The sequence below is a fragment of the Melanaphis sacchari genome, unplaced genomic scaffold, assembly GCF_002803265.2.
Source record: "Melanaphis sacchari strain LSU unplaced genomic scaffold, SCAv2.0 Contig54_pilon_pilon, whole genome shotgun sequence".
Classification (NCBI taxonomy): Eukaryota; Metazoa; Arthropoda; class Insecta; order Hemiptera; family Aphididae; genus Melanaphis; species Melanaphis sacchari.
In genome coordinates this window covers 789,748-812,436 of record NW_020271380.1, presented here as the reverse complement: position 1 = coordinate 812,436, position 22,689 = coordinate 789,748, and the positions used below count along the sequence as shown (strand labels likewise).

At 30.0% G+C, this 22,689-nt stretch overlaps 1 protein-coding gene across 4 annotated transcripts in view; it reads right to left on the bottom strand.

Annotated features, from left to right (window-relative positions):
- Window positions 1-22,689, bottom strand: part of LOC112599661 (netrin receptor UNC5C) — a 116,998-nt gene that overhangs the window by 48,206 nt on the left and 46,103 nt on the right. For all 4 annotated transcript variants that reach the window (XM_025346658.1, XM_025346659.1, XM_025346660.1 and 1 more), the window contains exon 4: window positions 1,014-1,292. In XM_025346658.1, coding sequence (XP_025202443.1) covers window positions 1,014-1,292 — 279 coding nt within the window. The remainder of the gene's footprint in view (window positions 1-1,013; window positions 1,293-22,689) is intronic.

The window sequence follows — 22,689 nt, the reverse complement described above, 5'->3', positions numbered from 1 at the left end:
ACAGCAGTAATATTCATGTTCACACCAGTTTTGTATAATTTTATTTTTATTTTTTGAGAAAAAATTATCAGAAATAAATAACTGTTGAGATTATAGTTTCACTACATAATTATATTAACATTGTTAGCATTTTTTGTGCATAATTTAATTTTTTTTTTTTTTTGTTAATGGTTATTAAAATGATTTTTTTGACAAACTAGGTAATTATTTTATTGTAATTTTAAAAATAAAAATCGTCGTTTACCGTTCAAACTCTTTTTTTTATTCAGTAAACCATTATTTTCTATGTACGTTTTAATTCACATACCATGAACTTAAATTCATATCATCCTACGACATATCGATATTAACTTATAAGTTTTATGCGATATTTTTGGAAATATTAATTCAATTAACTAAATAAAAAAAATAACAATAATGATAATAAAATATAATGAAACAAAATCATTCTAAAAATAAATTACTAACCCGCCTTTTTATAGTCTGTACCTCATAAAAGTTTTGATTATTAGGTAATGATAAATTTATTGAATTTAAATAAAATATACCCATTTAAGTGATATACTCAATAACAAGTTCTACATTTTTACTTTTCAATCATATAAAATATTTTTTATAATTCAAAACGCATGATTTGTAATTTAAAGATTTTTAGAGTAAATAACGCCAATATCAGAGTAAAAGTGCACGTTTAATAAACAGATTTTTAGCGCATTCAAACTTACGTTCTTGTTATTACAGATGGTGGCGATCAGATCATACTTGCAATATTGGTATTTATTTTATTAGTATATAAATCGATAATTTTTAATCTAAATAATATACACTTATTTATACCAACTAAGTACATACTCGTATGGTCCAAGTGCCACAAAATCAATATATTTCAAAGTTTTACTATAATTTTTATGAAAACGATCTTGTTATACTTTTCCGCTTAACTTCGTGGTGTATACGCATATCGTTTATATAATAATAATATAATAGCATAAACTTGCAAAAAAAAAACTCACCGTAAACTGTGAGCAATGCCGGGTCACTGAGCCTCTTGGCCGCTACGTTCTCGGCTACGCATGTGTAGTTAGCAGTGTCCTGAAGTCGAGCCTGGCCGATCAACAGGTTTCCCTCGCTGGACACGATCATGTTATTGTCCGGCTCGATCAGCACGTTATTCCGCAGCCAATACACCCGGGGTGGTGGAACGCCGTCCGGCGGCAGGCATCGAAGCTCAACGTTTCGATCTGTTTCCACACTCACTGAATACGGTACGGACGTGAACGGTTTCTTCAGGTCTGTAAAAAATAAATGAAAAATCGCATTTAAGTCACACATCATAAATATTTTTTATATGTAATATACACAATAATTATATTATAGCGGAAGAAGGTACATAATACCTATAAACGCATCTACATTTTTTATATAAATACATAAAAAAAGAAAGAAAACAGCAATTTTAAAATTTTAACGTCACTAAAAGCTTAACGCCCGAGGCTATCTTATCCCTCACCATAACACGGTGCCAAGTGGGATGCACGTGCCACATATTATACTAAATTTTTTAGTTTAGGTGATTTCGTCCTGAATTTTATTACTAGTACTCGTAAATACATCGACTATATTATATATAATTTAATATTGTTATATATATATATAACTAGTATGTAATACTAACGTTTTCTATACAATATTTATAAACAATATAAACATATACTCGTATGTACGAAAATAACGGCGTGTCTGAGACTATAACATTATACTCTCTGGGCTACAATAACATTTCATATGTACGGAATAGGTCCCACACATTAAATGAAAAACAACGAAATTCGATACAATGAAAACGTACGCATATATATCGATATCGAAACGCATTAACGATAGAGTCCCCTCTTCTCAGACGTGTGTATTATGTTTTTTTTTTAGCGAAACTGCCCGCATTTATGTCACAGTGGCTGCAGTCATTCGTCGTGTATACTGTTTATTTTGTTAGTCATACGGATTATACAAATATACGAAAGACATATGTGCTGTGTAGAGAAGCGCGGTGGGCTCGCTCGCGTATTCCGGGAGACAATCAATCAACGATGCAGTGTTTCCGAGGGAGAGGCGGCGGTATCCGTTCTTTGCGAGAGAGATCGCGAAACGCGCATATTATATACATCGGCTTCGATTCACCGCACGAAACAAAACAAAAACGACCGTTTCCCGTTTCACTTCATGTATACATCCACATATATATTACTACGTTATCGAGCGGGGCAACCCATTAAGCCTATGCAAACATGCCTACATCGTATATTTAAGGAAGGATTTATACATATTATTTTCCCGAAACGAGGTATAAACAAAACTCTGCACATACTATACGTGTGTATATGTGTGTTTAATGAAAACGCATATATGTTGCTGTAGCAAACGTATCTATATAGACGCTGTAAAATGGGGCTGGCGATGGAGTGTAGTATATACCTATATATATTGTATTGGTAACCCTTATATGTATAGGCATATACATACTATATATATATACATATATATGTATTTCAGTAGACCGCAATAGTCAAGTCCAGTGATGCACCTGCATTTGGGGTCCTTGTTGTAGGATGAGAATATTATTATTATATTGTATATATGCGTATAATAATACACTATGTATGGCCTAGGTATAGTATACATAAGACACGGACGACGACTGCCTCGACGACAAACGGCATCGACCGATTTATATCGAAACCGTATTATTCCCGCGCCGTTGGTATGGGTAGTAATGGAATTCGTATTGTCTGAGACGTGATTAATGAAAAAAAATATATACATATAACACCCAACAGTGGGGGAGTGAAGTCGATTACTCTGTCGCCCGACGCGTACAAATACAGGTAATGAATTCGGTCGAACAAGGAGCTTCGCATGAGGTGTAAAAGTAAATAACAATAGATTTTGATTGATGATGTCGAAGATTAATCGAAATCGGCTACCAAAAAGACAACGCCTAAAAAACCATCCAATCTGACCGTAGGTACTACTACATAGCTGGGGACGATGACGACGACCAAGCGGTTTTGTTCGTAGCGTGGAATTCGTCGCGATAAAGTCGTAGACTTTCTTCCAGATGTTTACTTTTATTTTCTTCTTTGATGTATAAATCAAATTATTGTACATAAGTATATGAGAGAAGAAAAAAGAAAAAAAACACTAAAAAAGAAAAAAAAAAATACAGCGAGTAAAGAGGATAAAGAGGGAAATAAAAAACCCGTCCACCAGAGTTTATATTGCCAATAATTTATCAGATCAAACACACAGCATTGCACGACAATATATGTGTACGTGTGTATGTGTGCACTGCACAGTCTCTCTTTACCTCTCCAATCCTCTTAATTGCAACTCCAGTTAATAAATCAATGTCAAGCTTCAATCCACTAGCCGGTTGACACGAGTGAGAACTATTATATACGGAAAGATATAATATACGTACTATACTATAAAAGAATACATATATAATATCTATATAGCGGTAAACCTCCCCGTTATATGCTTTTGCCGCTTACTACTCGTATATAGCGCATGAAATATTTATAAAATAATAATAATAGGTAGTTATACAAACTTACGATGACCTAACCTCTGTCACGATCGGATCGATTCAGTCAGTAGGTACCTATGACGTTTTACCTCCCCGTCGAGTGACAAAAGAACAGTTTTTTTGTTATTATTATTATGTATAATTTTTGTGGGCGTTAAATACACATAACAATAACGATAATGGGAGACGACGAAAATACATACATTTTTATCCTCGGGTGAAAAACTACTATTCTAACAGAGCAGTGTTATAAATTTTATGCTAATGCTACTGGTTCGAAAATCCTAAACATAATATATATTATTACCAAGGCATCTATATATGTGCGGCGCAGCGGTGATGACGACAGTTCATATACTAACTGCTGCTGCAGTTACAGTGCATAGTACATATATAATATTTACCAGGAGAACAAAAAGTATAGAAAATAAGAGATGCGTATCCGCTTTGGGGTTACCCACGATAATGCGACACCTAAATAGTATACTTCTATTACTGTTCCGGCTGGTTAAAATAATCCGGTACGGTTGTTATGATGAAGGTTTAGGATTACAGTGCGTTGTATATGGTGTTACCGAAGAAAAAAACTCATATCCACGAATATACATATATTTATGTGTTTGTCGACCGCAAGTCTTTGGCATGTAGTGTTACGGCGATGTATGGTAACGATTGAATAAAAAATGTTAAACAAACATATTTGATTCAAATCATTTTTTCTTTTTTAAATCATTCAAATATTACATATAAAATTATTATATATTTTATAGATATTACACTAATTTACGTGTGGAAAAATGCTTAAAACTGTTATAACTAAAGTAAAAATTAATAGTTAAAGCATTATTTTATAAAAAAATTTATTTAGTTTTTAAAACAATTTACTTGACTCATTGATATTTTTTTTAGAGATAAATTAGTCAAAAATAGAATATACGTGTCTGTTTTTTAAACAGAAATTAATATTTAATCTATCCATTGTTTTCGCTTTGTAGACTCGTTTATACTTAAATAAACATATTGGTATTTTATGTACCTACATCGTATAGTACTCATAGTTGCAAACTTTCATTTATCTTTAAAAAATACATGCCAAGTGCAATCAGTTGATTACCTACTCGTAATATTGTAATATTTTTTATTAAACAATATTATCAGCAATTTAACAATTTTTAAGTTGTGAAAATAGGATGTTGTTCGAGTCTTGGATAAGTATAATTATTATAGACATTATACGTATAGTTTTTGGAGACTTACTCCACGATTGGCACAAGGAAGAAGATAATTTGTTTCGTTTAGCCAACGTGTGTTAGAGTGTTACCATAATAGCAATTATTTTATGTCCCTCTTTTTAGTTACCGTATTAATTGTGTTCGCTTCCCGCATTCTTTTGTCTGCAAACGCACACATAATAATGTATAAAGTTATTTTGACGAATGACTACAGCAGCACAGGCTACGAATAATATTGTTGGTGATTAACGACCGACGTTTTAACACGACACGATTATTATAAACACTATTATGTTTTACCGAGCGCACGCCACGAGAAACCAAAGTAAACCCTAAGTAGCGGGTCACTAAACTTCATACAGGCATACAGCGTTGACGGGCACGCGTATATGAAGCGACGACGTGACGTTGCTGTGATGAGGCGGACGAACTTACTTCATCTCCCATAGCCGATTATAACAACAACAACAACAACAACAATAATAATAATAATAATAATAATACAATGTATACCTTTATAAATTCTAACAGATCGTACTATATGGGGTTGGTATGTACATATGATTATAACGAACGAGTCTTAAGTTTTGTGAGTTAAGTTATCGAGTTGTATATGTGAGATGAATATACCTATTATAATATGTAGTACTTTTGTACAGCATGCATCAACTCTAACGATAAAACTTATATAATTTGGTAGAATTAATAAGCTTTGGAAATCTTACTTACAAGCGTGTTATTGAATTCGCTGCATATAAATTGAATGCGAGGTCAACTTTAAAGCGTATTAAATTTAAAATGTCCGATGAGACGTGCACAGCAACCTAGTTAATAAATGATGAGAAATTATGTTGTCGTGTAGGGAGTTCAAAAAAAAAAAAAAAAAAAACATGGAGGAGTGTTATTATAACTTACTACTCTAATTCAATATGATATAGATTGTGATCTAGAGATCAGTCGATCCAATTTCACAACATACGCAGCATACCTTCTGTTCCGCAAAATCTGCAGGACCGCTAATAATTGACAAATATACAACCCGACTACAGAAATGCCAATTATGTAAATGTCATTCGGTTTTCTATAGTGGACGCGTTTTTGAATCGATACGATAATCGAATTTCAGGCAGAGCACAAAAAAGGAGGGCGGTTAAAAAAAATGTCACACACAAATATATATATATATATATATATATGTATATATATAATATATAATATCCCTTTGAGTGAGTGTATATATTATTATATTATGCTGGTTTTTATATTTTTTTTTTTGTCTCGCGTACGGTCTTTGTCAGCAGCTATATATATATTATTTTAAACGAAAAGCGAGTTTGTGATGCATTAGCAGGGAGAGATGAGTATAGTCCGGAGCTTAACTACGTTATTTACCGTGTCGTCGGCAGAAAATGATTACCACAACGACTATATAATATTATACATATCTATACTATAATAATGATATTATTATTATGTACCTACGCTACCGATTAACCGAGAGCGCACGAGATGATTTCTTGCATTCAGGGACCAATTAAAAACGCATTCTGCTTTATCTACATGCACACAAAAGTATATATAAGTACGCGTCTAAATATTTTCTCTCCGTTACTGTTTACGCTTCATTATTATACGAATCATCCGTTTTATAATATCAAAACAGGAGTCATGCTCGTGTTTACCACATTAGTATCATATAGATATCCAGCTATTTCGTCTTGTCTTGTCTTTTGTCATCATCTGCACGTTGTGTTCCTAAAACGAAGTTGTTTAACCAATGGGTAGACCATGCGATGACGCGTAGTCAGTACAGATTTGTGTGAAAATAAGCAGGTTTAGGAAAAACTATAAATTTATATTAATATAATTCTTATTCATGTACATAATGAAAAATAAAAACAAATGCATTTGTTACAGTCACTATGGTAAACTTGACGGAGCATACCGAAAATTTCAAAATAAGTAAATGAAATAACAAGAAACGTGTATTACCTAAAATCAATGGGCATTAAATATTTTTTACTCCGGGTATATATTATTATGGTAGGTATACCTAAAGAAAATAATATGTTTAACTTTTTGTTCTACGAAAACTCACAATATTAATGGTCCTAATCAAATGGAAGCATATTTGATAATTATTAGAGTTTATGTAAAATATTAACAAATGTCAAATGTTATAAAATTATCACGCTTTTTTTTTATCCATCTTTATCACTAGTCCGCTTTCACCTCAGTATAAGCTGACCCTAATACTGAAATATTCTTATACTTAATATGACTGTAGTACTTTACAATAACTAGTATTATACATATATGGCCTATATTATAACTATCTATAACGCGGTATCGCCAAGAAATTATGAATATTTTACGGTTTCGTATGTTTTTAAACATATAAACGCGCATGCGGAGACGACGCTTACCCGAGTCGCTGTACACAGATCTATCGTGGTACGCGTACGGGAAGACTGCAGTGTTATGATAGCGTGCGGCCGTGAAATCTCATCGAGTCGCAGCGGTGGTAAACGTTTTTCGTCGTTGTTATTATTCTTATTATTATACACTGTTTTTTTTTTCCGTCGAGTCGCGGGGGCACGACGCACACGGCACACGTGGCCATTCGAATAAATCGTTTTCTACGCGTATTATACTATAATATAAGCCATTAAGAAATAAGTGTATTATTTCACGCGCTTTGGACAAGGTGATACGTGCGGTGGCGTTAAATTGAAATCGGCTGCATATATTAAATATTTATACATACATATATAGAATATAGAGACCTTATTTCCTCGCAGATATTGTCGACGTTTGTATTACTGCATATTTGAAAAAAAAAATAATCAATCGCCTAATACCCACTGCGTATTCTACTAGGTTATGTTGTCCACTATACGCGGTGCGGCTGAATTTGTATTAATATAGAATTTAACGATATTTTCCATTATTCACCGTTGAATATTATATAATATACATTGTTCAAATATCGAACGTCGACGGAAATGTTTTAATAGGGTCATTTCTTACTGACCCTGTTTTAAAATCAATAATTATTTATAACTTATTTTAAATTTATAAAAAAGTATATGTATAATAAATACCGAAAACATTGGAAATATAATAATATAACAATGTATAAATTAAATACAACGATAATACGGAATAAAATATTTTTAAATATAATGCATTGTAACTATTTAGTTCAAAGTAACGTAATGTATTTCAAACCACATAAAGGATACTGAAACATAGAAGAATAAATAATATTGAACATTTATATATTACTTTATAAGAAATCTACATCGTGAAAGACATCGAAATGTACAGAGGTGTTTTATGTGGATGCTCGTGTTACACTTATATCATATGGTTACCGCCCAAACACTGTTTGCCCGAGGTGTCAGTACAATTCCATGTATGTTATGTGTATTATAGGTATATACACTATAATATAGGAACACCGAAATATATATATTTTTTTTATCCAATCCCGAAAAACGTCATCCTTCGGAACAGCTTCTGTCAGAATGATCTTTTTCTCTTTTGAGTGGACCAAAGTAATAACTTTAAGAGGTATACTGGGCTTATTATGTTTGCGTATGAAGGAGGAAACAAAGAGTTAATTGAACAAATGCCAGACCTCCTGAATTGGATTTACCAACCCTTTATTTAATTTTGTTTTTTCTCAAGCTGTCTACTTTCAACTTAAACAAATAAATCTGTTAAACGAAAGCAACGAGTTTTCAATTTAATTTTATAAAATATTACATAGGTATGTATATTATACATTATATATAAGAATAATTTTGAAATGTACCGAGAAATTCCGTAAGTGGGGAGCTTATAATTTTTATTTCAGCAATAGATATTATAACAATATATCTTCTCCGAGGTAAACGGAAATACAATTTTGTACCTAGTATTTATACGTATTTGAATATCTAAGTCGATTATTGTACACAGTAACATAATAGTATATAAGGTTATATTTTATATTCTTCATACTCAAATAATAAATATTCCTGGCACAATGACATCGAAATAATGATATTAAACCACTCAAAAGATTTGTAAAAGAAATAAAATCGTTTGCCGTTTGCGTGGAAAATAAAAGTTACGTACCCGAACAAATTTCACAGACAATAAACCTCAACGTGTACACGACGAATTTAGTGCCATTTTTTTCCGTGGAATTGGATAAAGACGTAGACTGAGATTTCAAAAGACAGCTGAGAAATATATGATGTTAATAAATTACATGTCTAATTTTATATATATATATATATATATATAAAGTATTAAATAAAAAAAAATAGTGAACACAAAACAAGAACGGCAAGAGACGAGTTCATTTACTAAAAAGCAGAACGGCCCACTTTTGTGTGGCATTCATAACTGAAGTAATTAGTATTTGGTTCTCTTAACCCTTTTTTTATTTTATATTAAATTTTGCTCGTAATACTTTCGTCTTTAATATAAAAACAAATAATTCTCAATGGGTCAGCAAATAAAAATAAAAAATAAAGTTTTGATGATTTTAATTTAACCCTCGTCCGCATATTTGTAAAATATAATTTACGTTTCCGCTTATCACGAATTGAAACGTAACGCTGCAGGAGAATTGCAGGAAAAACTAGACCTCCCTATATATAGTATGCGTGGATCAAAAGACAATATGTGTGGGTATATAATAACATAGTTGAAGTGATTCTTACTCAGAGAAATATATGTACATTTTTTAGGATTTAACTGTTTAATTCGAAATCATTGTTCAAGAATGAAATCCTGTGCAAAGCTTTTCGTTAATCGATTAAATTTTTAATATATCTGTACAAAATAATATATCCGAGAACCTATAATATATTATTACGTTTATTTCTTTATAAGGAATTCATTAAATATCCGATCCGAATGTATCGCGTGTAAACGAGGATTTAATTGTGTCGCGCAAACGTCCTACGTGTGTGTATAATTATTGCCGGCCATAAATCAGGTATAAATAATACACGACGTGCGTCTATATGCGCATACCTACCTAGATAGTTAATGACCGACCGCGAGTCATGCGCGACCGACGCAATTTACCGCCCCGCAGTAATTGAAGAACGCGTTAATAGATTATATAAAATACACACTCACACTCGTGTAATGTATATATTGTGGTCGAATTTATACAACGCTGTTATTTTAAACAAACAATTTTTTTTTATATATTTTCTAATTTTACCGAAAAAGTTGTGATACTACCACCCTCGTTACAGCAACGAAACGCGACGCAGAGTAGCGACCGATAGAGGGGCGCGCTGCTGGTTACATAATATATGTAGGTAATAATCAACGATTCGGACGAGAAGAAATCAGTGCGGAACAGGATGATGACTCTGCAGTCAGTTTTGTGACGGTAGCGCTGCAGCAGGCACACAGACCCCTATGGCGCTGCGGTTACGTGATCACGCAAAGGTCCATTAGTTCATTAATGTCCCGGATTCGTGTAGTCCATTAGATGATGACAATGAAAAGCTCCCCGCGTACATGCGCTTTACGCGCGGTACTTTATTATAATATAGTTACTAATATTATATCACATTTCATAAACGGTCACTACAACAACAGTTTTTTGTGCAGTAATATTTTGACTAAACGAACCATATTATGCTATATTGTTGTTATAAATGTATTCGTCTGATGAGAATGATGACGATCGTTGCAATAAGACGTTGGATATATAATAACTCCGTTAATTGGGTTCAAGAAAAAAATAGTTAAAATCATTCTTCAATGTTTAATAATTTTTTAGTGTATTATGAGATGATAGTATTTAGTAATCCGGCTGTATAATATAAATATAAATAAACTATATAAAAAGCAGTATATTATATAAGTACAAAAAAAAATAAAAAAAAATAGGTGTTTTAAAATGATTGAACACTATTGATGTATAATAATATATATTTAATTTGAAATTCTAATTGGTCACGTCTGATGGTAGGTTAGGTTAGTTTAATTAATTGATTTTCTTAGAATTTTTTATAAGACAATTATTATAGTTAAGAAATATAGAATTGCTAATACTAAGAAGTCTATTATTTGAGATAAAATAATTCGCGTATAACGTCATAATTTATTATTGCGATTCATTTGGCAAATTTTATGATTGTGCTACTGTAATTAATTGTGTACACAGTACACACGTATCATTATTCATAATTTTTTTTTCGAATTTGCAGAAGTGATATAATTGAATGTACACGTTCATAAAATTTAATAGATATAAACATATCTTTTGATAAAAGGTCAACGGACATGTGATTAAATATTGCCACCGCACTATTTTAACGTCGACGCAGAGTTATTATTAAATGGTAAGTTTAGAGATGTTTTAGCCAAAAAAAAAAAAAAAAAAAATAAGTATAAAAAACAAGCGTGTTTAATCGTCCGACGCAAAACTTATACGTACAAGAATATGACCAAAGAACATTAAAACACTTTTGCGATTCATAAATTGAATTTTAAATGGAAAATCACGAAGGCGTATGAAGAATTGGCTACCATATCTAAAGTGAAGTAAAATTATTACACCAACAATATATGCATATATTTATTTATACAACAAGGCTTCGTTCTACAATAAGATTGAAAGAATAAGGAAAACAATACTTCGTTTTTCATTATTTACTCTGTACCGTCTTATTTTAAAAAAATTCATGAAATTGTCTCTTATTGTTACATGTTATGTTATCTGGTTTAATTAATTATATAATATGCAATTAAAAATAAATATTGATTAGGTACGTGTTATAGTTAATTAAAATAATAATAATAATAATAATAATAATATAATATTAGTAACTACCAAGTGATCTGTAACCACGTTTAGGTATACCTTTGGTCATGCATTACAACTTTTAAAAAGCTATTAATTATTACAGTACTGTGTATTCAAATTTCAAAATTTGCATCTCTTTATTAATACATCTGACAACAGAAAAGATTAAATTAAAATTAAAAAGTTTGTTAAAATTTTGTTTGTTCATAACATATATATGTATTATTCGATGTTTTTACAATTGTATCACTATTGACTTTTACCTAACTCAAATCATTAAGCAACGACAATAACACATACACAAAACCAAATCCTAAATGAGTGGGTAATAGTATATGCATATAAAGTAGAAGTATATATGTACACACACACACTAATGTATTATGTTAAACTAAACAGAATGGTATAGATAAAAAATCCTATTTTCGACGAATCGGACGTCATATAAATACTCGTATACAATTTGTCCAATGCACAATGGAACTGCTGATTATGCTAAATTTTCGAACCATCACTATGTAATACATAATATGTAATTCTGCTATATTATATTATACCACACTACTACTGTTTAATCCCGCCACGACCGGTTATACGCACCGAGCTTGATAATATACATTATATACATTATACACGATCGCTTTATTATTAAAGTCTCTTCATTACACAGCAGCGGCAACATAAATCTAGGGCCCTTGTCGTTGTCGTGGACTATTGTTTTTCGGCGCAGTCAGACCACCCATGCGCGTCCGATGCGATTGTCTTCTCGGGAAAACGTAATTTCGAAAACCATCTTAACTCGTATAACTCGTACATATGAAATTTAAACTGACGTTTTCGGCGGATTTATTTTTCCTATATTTATTTTATTTTTTTTTGTGTGTAAAATTATCTCGATCAGTATCAACACTGTGTCACCGCAGTATATTTTATGTAACCAGCATTATCTCATTCGTTCGAAGTGAAGGACGAACCACAACTCGTAAGCCCGCGGACCATTTGCATGTCGAATCGGTTTCATGTTACGGTTTGTTTGGTCGTTAATTGGACACGTGGTGTTTTTTTTTCTATTAATTAACAGGACAGATTTATGACGACCCACGGGTTATCCAATTTCCGACCTTATTACATTTTATATTTCCCACACATGAACTCATGGAAATAAAATAACTAACCATCACGACCTAATTATTGACGTATATTTATATACTGAGTCTTAATGACTAATGTATAGGTACAGAAGTTTTAATAAAAAATTACTACCGTCTGTTTATTTTGTATACATGCGAGTTATCATATCATTAAAGTTAGTCACAGTTATTACTTTAATAAAAACACTCAGTTATTATATCTCTCCAATTGTTATTCGATATTACGATAGCAAGCCCATCAATACGAGTTATAAAAATGCAAACAAATTAAATCTTGGTAATATAAGAATAAATAAAACTCATAATTAACTTGGATAATTCAAAATACGTATGCACACATCTATATTATAAGTTTATTTAAAAAATTAATATAATTAAAATCTTTCGGGCGTATTATTCTAATCGTTGGTATAAAATCAAAACAAATGTTTGATTTTAAATATAAATGCAAAAAAAGATACTTTGCGTCAGGGGTTACCTATTTGCGCCAAAAAAAATTAATTCGTTTTGGGTACAGCCCATTTACGCCAAAATAAAAAAGTATGGTTTTTCTGATAGCCCGTTTGCGCCAAATTTACCTGCGTAAAAATTTTATATTAACGAATTGGTTAATCCGTATATTTAAAAAACGTCATGTCTGTAATGTATAATTAAGTTATTTTTATAAGTGTATAGGTTTCAAAACTTTGTATATTATTGCGTAGAAAATAGAAAACAAGTTTTTTATCAGTTTTATTATATTATACGATGTAGATGCTCCGTTATCGTAATACGTCAAAAGAACGATTGTATAGTGATTTTATCAGACATTCGTTTCATTACCAACACTACACGTCTACATAATATTCTTGTTTAGATAAATATAATTTCGTTATACTAAACAATATTTGAATTATAAATTATGAGAATAGACTTCATGACAAGCGCAAGAGGGTAAAAGATGGTTGTAGGAAATTACCATAAATATATTTTAGTATATACATCTTCTAAAAATGTTGAAAATAAAGTTAGTAAATATGAACTAACTATTTATTATTGTTTAAAATAATTTGTATTATTAATTATTATTTTTAAAAAAACAATCAAACAATTGACTATTATTGCTGATAACTTATAATTTTCAAAAAAATATGCATTTACTACTTTTATTTTTTGATAGAATTTTTATTATTGATTATTATTTAAAAAAAAATTGTACAATTGACTAGTATAATTTAAATAAAACTGTATTGATTATTATTTGAAAAAAAAATATAAAAATATATTGTAATTATACTGGGTAAATTTTATGCAAAAACATACCTTTTTTATTTTGGCGCAAATGGACGATGCCTTTGCGTCTACGTTGTAAAAATTACTTTCTTTTTTTGAGTAGAACGAGGAAAATATTATTATATAAGACATAAACCAAATCAAACCCACTAACCATATAAATTGTACACTGTTAGAGGGTCAAATGTCGTGGATTAAATTAATGATTCTAAATTGTCTTCGTGTGTATTACACAACGGTCGATAAAGGTAAACTCACATAAATTAGTCGCTAGTAAAACGATCAATGAGTCTATTCTTTCTGTTTTTTTTTTTTTTTTTTTTTTTTGTAATACCGTATTTAAAGATAAGAACGTGCACGATGCTCTTACTACCTATATATTATACTAAAATATGTAAGTAACGTGTAGGTATATTATATTTTATGTTGTGATCATCATCATATTATTATATGTGTATTGATTGTACACGCATAATATATATTATTTCGTCTCGTGTTTTCTTTTTCTTTCTAATTAACTTGCGGTGGGTAATCGCACTAAGCAGCAACAGCCGGTTTATGTATATCTTACGACGTCGATCTCTCGGGATTGATTTGTCGCCGGTAGCTGGTGCCCGGGTGGTCCGCCACCGCTGTAGCAATATTACCGGACACGAAATCATCGTTGTTCATTACGACAATCGCTGTATGCGCTTTAAGATTCATTGTTCTCGTCAGTTGCATTTTTATTATTATTATTTTGTCTTTTATAAATGCGTTTGAATTTTCTTCTTTTTACATGCTATTCACTGTAGTACGGAATATATTATATTGTTGTTATTATTATTATTATTATTACTATTGTATATTATTACAATCATCAACTCGGTGGGTCGGGTCGTTGTGGTAAAGTTTGCACGATTCGAAACGAGTGCAAGAGATTTTCAATCGCGAATCCATAACCACGACTGCAGTAATATTACGCCGCGGAATTGCACGTAGACTTATCTTATGATTTGATGAAAAAAATAAAATAAATAACATTTAGATACGGTTTATCGATTAGAACTATACACATTTATGATATTATGCATTGAAAACACCCAAAAAGAAAAGAAAAACGTTTTACTATCCAAACATGAATAAACATTTGTTTTCTAATAATTATATACCAGTAAGGCTTTCTTTTGTACGCGCAATATTCAAAATTGACACGAACAACAATTATATTAAACAAACTTTTGTTATAAACGTGTATAATAATAATTATTATTATTACTAAGTTTTTAAAATAACAATTTAGAAACATTGGGTTGATTAAATTATATATTATGACTTTTGAAGCTAGCATTAAATCAAATTAAATTAATACTAAAAATATGATTTAAAAAAAAAAAATACACAATCAAATTTAATTCAATTTAGTTTTTCACAAAGTTTAAATATCAATAATAGTAGCTATTTTTTCTTGTGTTAAAAATACATATATATTTATCTATAATTAAGTATTTTTTATTACAATTAAATTGATAATAATTACTAAAACATTTTCATGTGGTTTACCTAAAATAAATTCCGATAAGTATATTTTAAACATTTTTCACACAAAAATATATTTTTTTTTTAAATATTTATAGTATCTATACTTTTGTTGATTAACGTGACGTACGAAAATTAATATATCTAGTTTTTAGTTTCCCTCGTTTGCTATTAACCATAACACAATATTTCTCCCTCCAAACCACGTCCCCCTAGTTATTTAATATCTGACTATAATTTAGGTCAAAAACAGTTTTATAATTTATCATCAAACCCAGGTTGCGAACCCCCTCACACATAATGATTCTATGTATATCGAACAGTGTTTTGACAAGCTTTTAATGAACGTTCGATTTTGATTACGGACAACAGTATACCTACGCCCTCCTCTAATGTGTGCCTGGTGTTTCAAAAATATTACACTAAAATATAATTTATAATTTGAAATGCCATTCGGCGTATAGACAGAGAAAGGAAATCTGGTTTTAATTATTACGTAACGGCCTCGGGGTCCCAAGCGTATAATATTTCGATAGTTATCTTTGGGTTTCGAGTTATTGTTTCGATTACAGGTTTTTTTTTTTAATTTTAATTTTTGATATCTAACAAGTCATCGGTGATTTGTTATAGTCACCACCATTACCGCTCCATTTTGCATCCTTGTCATTCAATAGAGAATTTAAACTGAATTGTATTTATAAAATCGAGAAAAGACGACAAATGGTTTTTATATACGAGTATATTTTACTTAATTTCCTTGTTCAACTGAAACGATCCTATTCAAAATTGAATAAAATGCTCAAGTAGGTAGGTATTATAGGCGCCAAGAGTACAACACATAAGAATTGAATGTATAGTGGCTTTCTTTTTCATCTCGACTGCAAATATCGTACTTAACTTTAATGCGATTCGCTCTAAGAACTAGTTTATGTTAAAAGTTTTCAAACACCACCACAGTTTTCAGTGTCTTGAAGTATATTTTTGTTGTTAACAGAGTACTTTTATTTTTTTGTCTCGATGCAATGGCTTATGCGAACACAAAAAGAGAAGAAAAAACAACGTATTTAAACTACAGTTATTGTTATACGTACAGAATTGTATGGTTTACAAAAGAATAATAAAGAAAATGAAAAAAAAATTGTTATCCCCAGTGTTTTACAATGTGCGTACAAGGAATAAGCCAGAGAAGTTGGGTGATGGTGAATACTTCTACAGTTAAATTCGTTTACCATAATACTGCCTAACATGAAGCAGTCTCACTGGAATTTTCTGTACGAATTTTTATAGCTAATGGGCTCAAGAAACCTTTGGTGTAAACCCAATCGTTGACGGCAGGGGGAAGGAAAACCACAGAAAACGACTTCTGAATCCCATTAAGGAAGGTACGTAACACTAGACAATATAGTGTATAAGGAGTTTATTGTGTATATTTTGTTTTTCTTTAAACTAAACTATAACTTGCATTCTACTGGCTTCTATTATTTTTGACATGTAATCAATGATCATTATAATTAAACTTTAAAAATAAATAAACAAGGATTGTAATTTTAAATTATTCGTATTTATATTTTATGCAAGCGACAATAAAATTATAAATTAAAATTTTTACTAAAGAACATTGAATGATACTTATGTATAATATTTAGACTTACTTTTCGTTAAAATGTTCAAAAAATGATGACAATTTAAACAAAACCATATGCTGCGAAACACTATTTTAACTTAATTTTATTTTTTCTATATTTTAATGAGAACCCGGAATCAATTTACATTTAACACCTCGTAAAACTATTATGTGATTTTATACTTTTCCATGAAAAATTACTGCAAAATCCAGTGCTAAGTGATAAAAACAACGAATAGGTACATGATTTTACCATATCGTGAAAAAAAAAAATAAAATCTAAACTGCATACATAAACTTACTAAAGATATCAATGGTAAAGGCATTACTGTGTTATTCGTATACTAATTAAAATATTTACTTATCAAAACTTGAAAATAGAGTTAGTTTTTATGCTTCGGGAATGTTTTTAAATCATATTGACGTAGTTTTTAGATTAAAACGATATTTACCAAACTTTTTTGTGACAAATACAATTAGTTTTATCATAAAAATAAATACATTTTTTCTTGAAATGTTAATAATTAGATCATAAATATGGTTTACCAGAAATTCATAGACCTATAAGGAATGAACGTAGAACCTTTCAATTTCAGTTGACTTATATTTAACATAGCACGATGCCACGGCCTGAGAAGGAATGCTGCACACATGTGAGTCTTAACAGATATTACGATAATTAAAAATAAATTTATCAACTCTGGTTGAAGTGCATACGATGATTTATGGGGATTTATGGTTGAATATTTTAGAGAGAGGAGGAAGCATAATTACCACGTGTAGTGTAGTTAATGGGCGTACATCAAATATTAATTTCATCAGGTGAAAATAATTTTTGGATCTCTTATGGAATAGTATCATTTGGTGATCTATGATAATTTGTTAACACATTAAGGAAAAATGGCCGAATCAATTATATTTTTATATTACTTATAAGTAAATAATATAGTGTGATGACATAAAAATTGTTTCAACCTAGTTAGGTAACTAAATAATACTGGAAGAACTTATTCAAGTCAAATACATAGTAATTAGTAATTAAATTTAAGTTTTATGATTTAATTATAATGAAAATAATATTGCGAAACCAATAATAAATATTAGTACTACAACCAGTTATGAAAACATCTGCACTCTGTATTCTAAATGAATTAATTATACATTTTGATATTTAATACACGTTTATATTTGCTAGTTATATTCAAAACGATCGTGCATTTGTACATTGAATATAGTATAATTTATAGTATCTATGTACGATGTACACGTTACTTAGATATAAATAGGTTGTACATAAATACATAATAGTAATACGTATTTATATAACTGTGAGCATCAGTGGCCATTAACGTGTCGAACGTGATTTCTTTTGTTAGAAAAAGATATGTAGGACTGAAGAAATTTACTCGACAATGCACTTTTAAACGACTATTATCTGATACACTGCTGAGTACAGGTACAGTGAAAAGTCGTTTATTATTATGATCTCATCGACGCATGGGATATTTGCATGTATAGAGTTTAATCGATTGCCATTATTTTGTAATATAGTAAATGCGTGCAAACGGATTGAGTAACACAAAAAGGCGAAATATGGGCGGCGGCAACGTCAGAGACCTGAAATAATGGTCTTAATACACGCAAGACATCGTGATGGGTGAATTTTTGCACCTCGATGACACATCGTTCATGTGTTGGTATATTATATATTAAGGTACGTATTTATTATTCTAAATTCGTCATTGTAAAATACAAAACAAATAAAGAGAAATTTCAATATGCAAATTATGGCTGGCCAAAAGTTTATTTATTTGAATTATAGTATACATATTAATACAATTCAAAATCAACAACATAAAATATGTAATATTTATATATTATATAACATTAAACGCATAATATTAAAGGTTATATAAAATATTATGCTTGCGTTTTACGGTCATAATATTTACTTTGTGTTATTCTGGATTCAGTCTTGGCGCGTGATGATAAATTATAAAAAAAACATCCAATTCGATGAAATAGAAATAATTAAAATTATTCGAACTATTATAATCTTAAAAATGTTATATCTAAAAAGATAATTGTATGGATTTTTAACATTATATATAGCCGTATAGAATGATAGTTATTTAAGAGTATATAATATATACTTATTATACTTGTATTTTGAACCGTATTTATTTTAAAACTGAATTTTGGTCCTTAAGCACAGTCAATTTCATGTTCCTTTTATATTCATGTAAAATTCAGTTTATGGCGTCAGACAAGAAGAGTATATAGGTACCTACTGAAGGCCAAATTTGGTTTTTTTCACAAACCGAAAAGCCGCTACAAACAAGAAATACACCGCCGACAATATATTATATAATATTTATAATATGAGCGTTTTTAGAAAAAAAATTGTCTTTTCGACATCAAAGTGATAAAAATAAAAGGATGCCGATTCGACTGGGGTGTATAAAGGGTGAAACGAAAAAAAATTTTACCGAGACATACAATTCACAGAATGTACTACACTAATATTACACCCCATATAATATCAGTAAACGTGTTTTCACATACACCAAAAGCAACGTTGGTCTGTCACGAACGTCCAATAAAATATAATTACCTTCGGGGGTCTTCTTAGATACGGCAAAGGTACACCGATCGCATTTGTATATTATGTATTGTTTTCCCTATGATTTGGGAGTACTTAGGTAGTAAAAACAAAATTATAATTACTTGTGGCTCCACCAGACGGTAGAGTCGCGTGCAAAAGAAAGGGGAAGTTGATTTACAGCCCATTTATTATTGTTGTGACTCATGCGTCGAAATATCATTGTCTGTAGTTCATAGGTAGGCAAAGCTAGTATTAGGGTATTTTTTAATGTACGACAAATACACCAATAATCGATGTTTAAATGTTCTGTGTGTCTATAAATTGCATATTGTACTGTGTAGGTATATTCTAAAATTAAAATTATTTGACTGATATTTTTTTGTATACCTATTACAGCAGATAATAATGCTATTATTTATTTGTTTGATTGTATGATGTATATATTTATATTATAAAATCGTATGCATTTCCGACCATTAGTTGTAATTCTGCAAGACGGTACGAATAGATAATGAGCAATCGAGCAACAAATACTTAAATGAATTTATACTGTTTCACATACAGATGACTTAGGACTAGTTATGCTAATAATATAGATGTTCAATTATATATTTATTAATTCCAACTATGTATGTATGGATAGACATAAAACAGGATTAACTATCAACGGATGCTCACAATTAGATTTAATACTATTTAAGTTCTGTAATATACTGAATTACTGACACAGCATAATTTGGTAAAATATGAGCGGCTTAAAATCATTTGTACGTTTGCCTGTTTCAATCGTGATTGTCTCAAATACATATTTACAATGACATAATGCAAATTTATATGATCTCAATCCAGATGTGCAACTTAAAGTGTAACGTCATGTAAACAATAAAAAGAAAAAATCACTATCCCGAGTACACACATATTATATTTATTGATTTCCATGTACCTACGTGACTTCACCCACAAATTCTTTTTTTTAAATGATAAATATTTTTCTAACAAAATATTTATCGATAAAATTATTTATTTATTTTTTTATGTGAAGTTTACTAATAACACATTCGATCTTGATAACACTCGAGATGATCTTGTTTCCGTTGTTTTATACCTATATAACATATATAAATACACACGTGCGCGAATATCAAATAAGTTGTACGCAGGTCTAGAGAAGAAAGGCGTGTGTTGATGAATGAAATGCATGAACGAAGGATAAGGAAAAAAAAATAGTAACACGACAACCTGCTGGGACGTGTTAAAATGTCAGATCGGAATAATATAAACGTATACGCATTGTCTATGCGGCGACGTGCAAACAAAAACAAAAAAACAATGGCAGACCAGCCTTAATAAAATCCATAGAGAACAGGGAAACACTTAGGTCTGTAAATGGGTACACATTATAGATTATGCAGTATAAATAGTAACTACGACTTTTGGCATTGCACTCAGCCTAATTTAGAATCTATAAAACGACTCCACTGTATTGAATTAAAAAGTTGCAGTGTGGAATTTCGAGTTTTTTTTATTTTTAATTTATTGAAAAGAATTTAATTTAAAATAATAATTTTAAAGTGACATAAGCAGATTTTGTACTTCTCGATCCTATACTGATAGATAACTTTACTATAGTACCTGTAATGTAATATAATATATATATACATTACATGTTTGTAATAATTTAATGCTGTCGTCGCAGTTTTTAAGTTTAATATATAATTTCTACAACAGTACTAAATTGTTTTATAATGTATTAGTTAGTAAAATAAAATAAATATTATGTTTAAAATATTGGTAAAATAAACACAATAGCAATAAATCATAACTTGGATTTTACCAATAAATCTTCATTTTTTTTATATATTTATAATAATATAACTAAAGCAACTTCATGCTTTGAAATTTAGTGTCAGAATAATACGTAAATATCTAAAATTATATATTATGCGAGTGTAAAAATGTATGCATATGTGCGACACCATATTTTTCAATAACATCTGGCAGTTGATTGGATTTTGCAACGACCGATAAACCCCCTGGGGAATATATCGTCAAAATAAAATTGGGTCCAAAAACGGTTCCATCCGTCGTTTCTTTAATTTGTGCATATGACTTAACTAATGAAGAAGTTACATGAATACGTGCTATAAAAGTCATAAAAACGAATAAGATTTCCATAAATATTTTTTTTATGCCTACGCTTATTATTTTAAAGTTGATGATTTCGAAATATATAACCATATAAACAATTAAGGATATTAATTAATTACGAAATAGGTAAAATAAAAATAACCTTAGTATAATAATTTATAAAGTATATAAAGTGAAAAATAATATAAAAACTCGGATAGTATCTTTTAGAATTGAACCAGTTATGTTTTATGAGCAAAGTTTAAAAACAACAATTTAAATCGATTAATAAAAACTGTTGGATAAAATTACTAGAATTAAATTACTGTTGTATTTGGATCGTGTAATCTGACCACAATACGGTGCAGTATTATAGCGTTTGCAGTGGTCCAGTTGAACCCAGAGGGAGGACAATTAATGGAATTAAAAACTTTTCAATAACATCAGAAAAACTATTTTTGAAAACTATTGGAAATTGGATATTACTGGGGTTTTTATAATCCATTTATTTACATTATTTTCATCAGCAAATTGGTACTTTGATAGAATTTTTTTTACCTTTTTCATTTATAATGTAAATGCGAGAATACTTTATTATTAATTTATTATATATATATATAGACCCAATCCGCAGTAATTGGAACTGAAGTTTATGTTACTTTGATTATTTTTAAACGTAATATTCTTCATTCAGTGATAAAATGGTCGTTTGGACAATAGATATGGTGAAGCGTGGTATAATTTT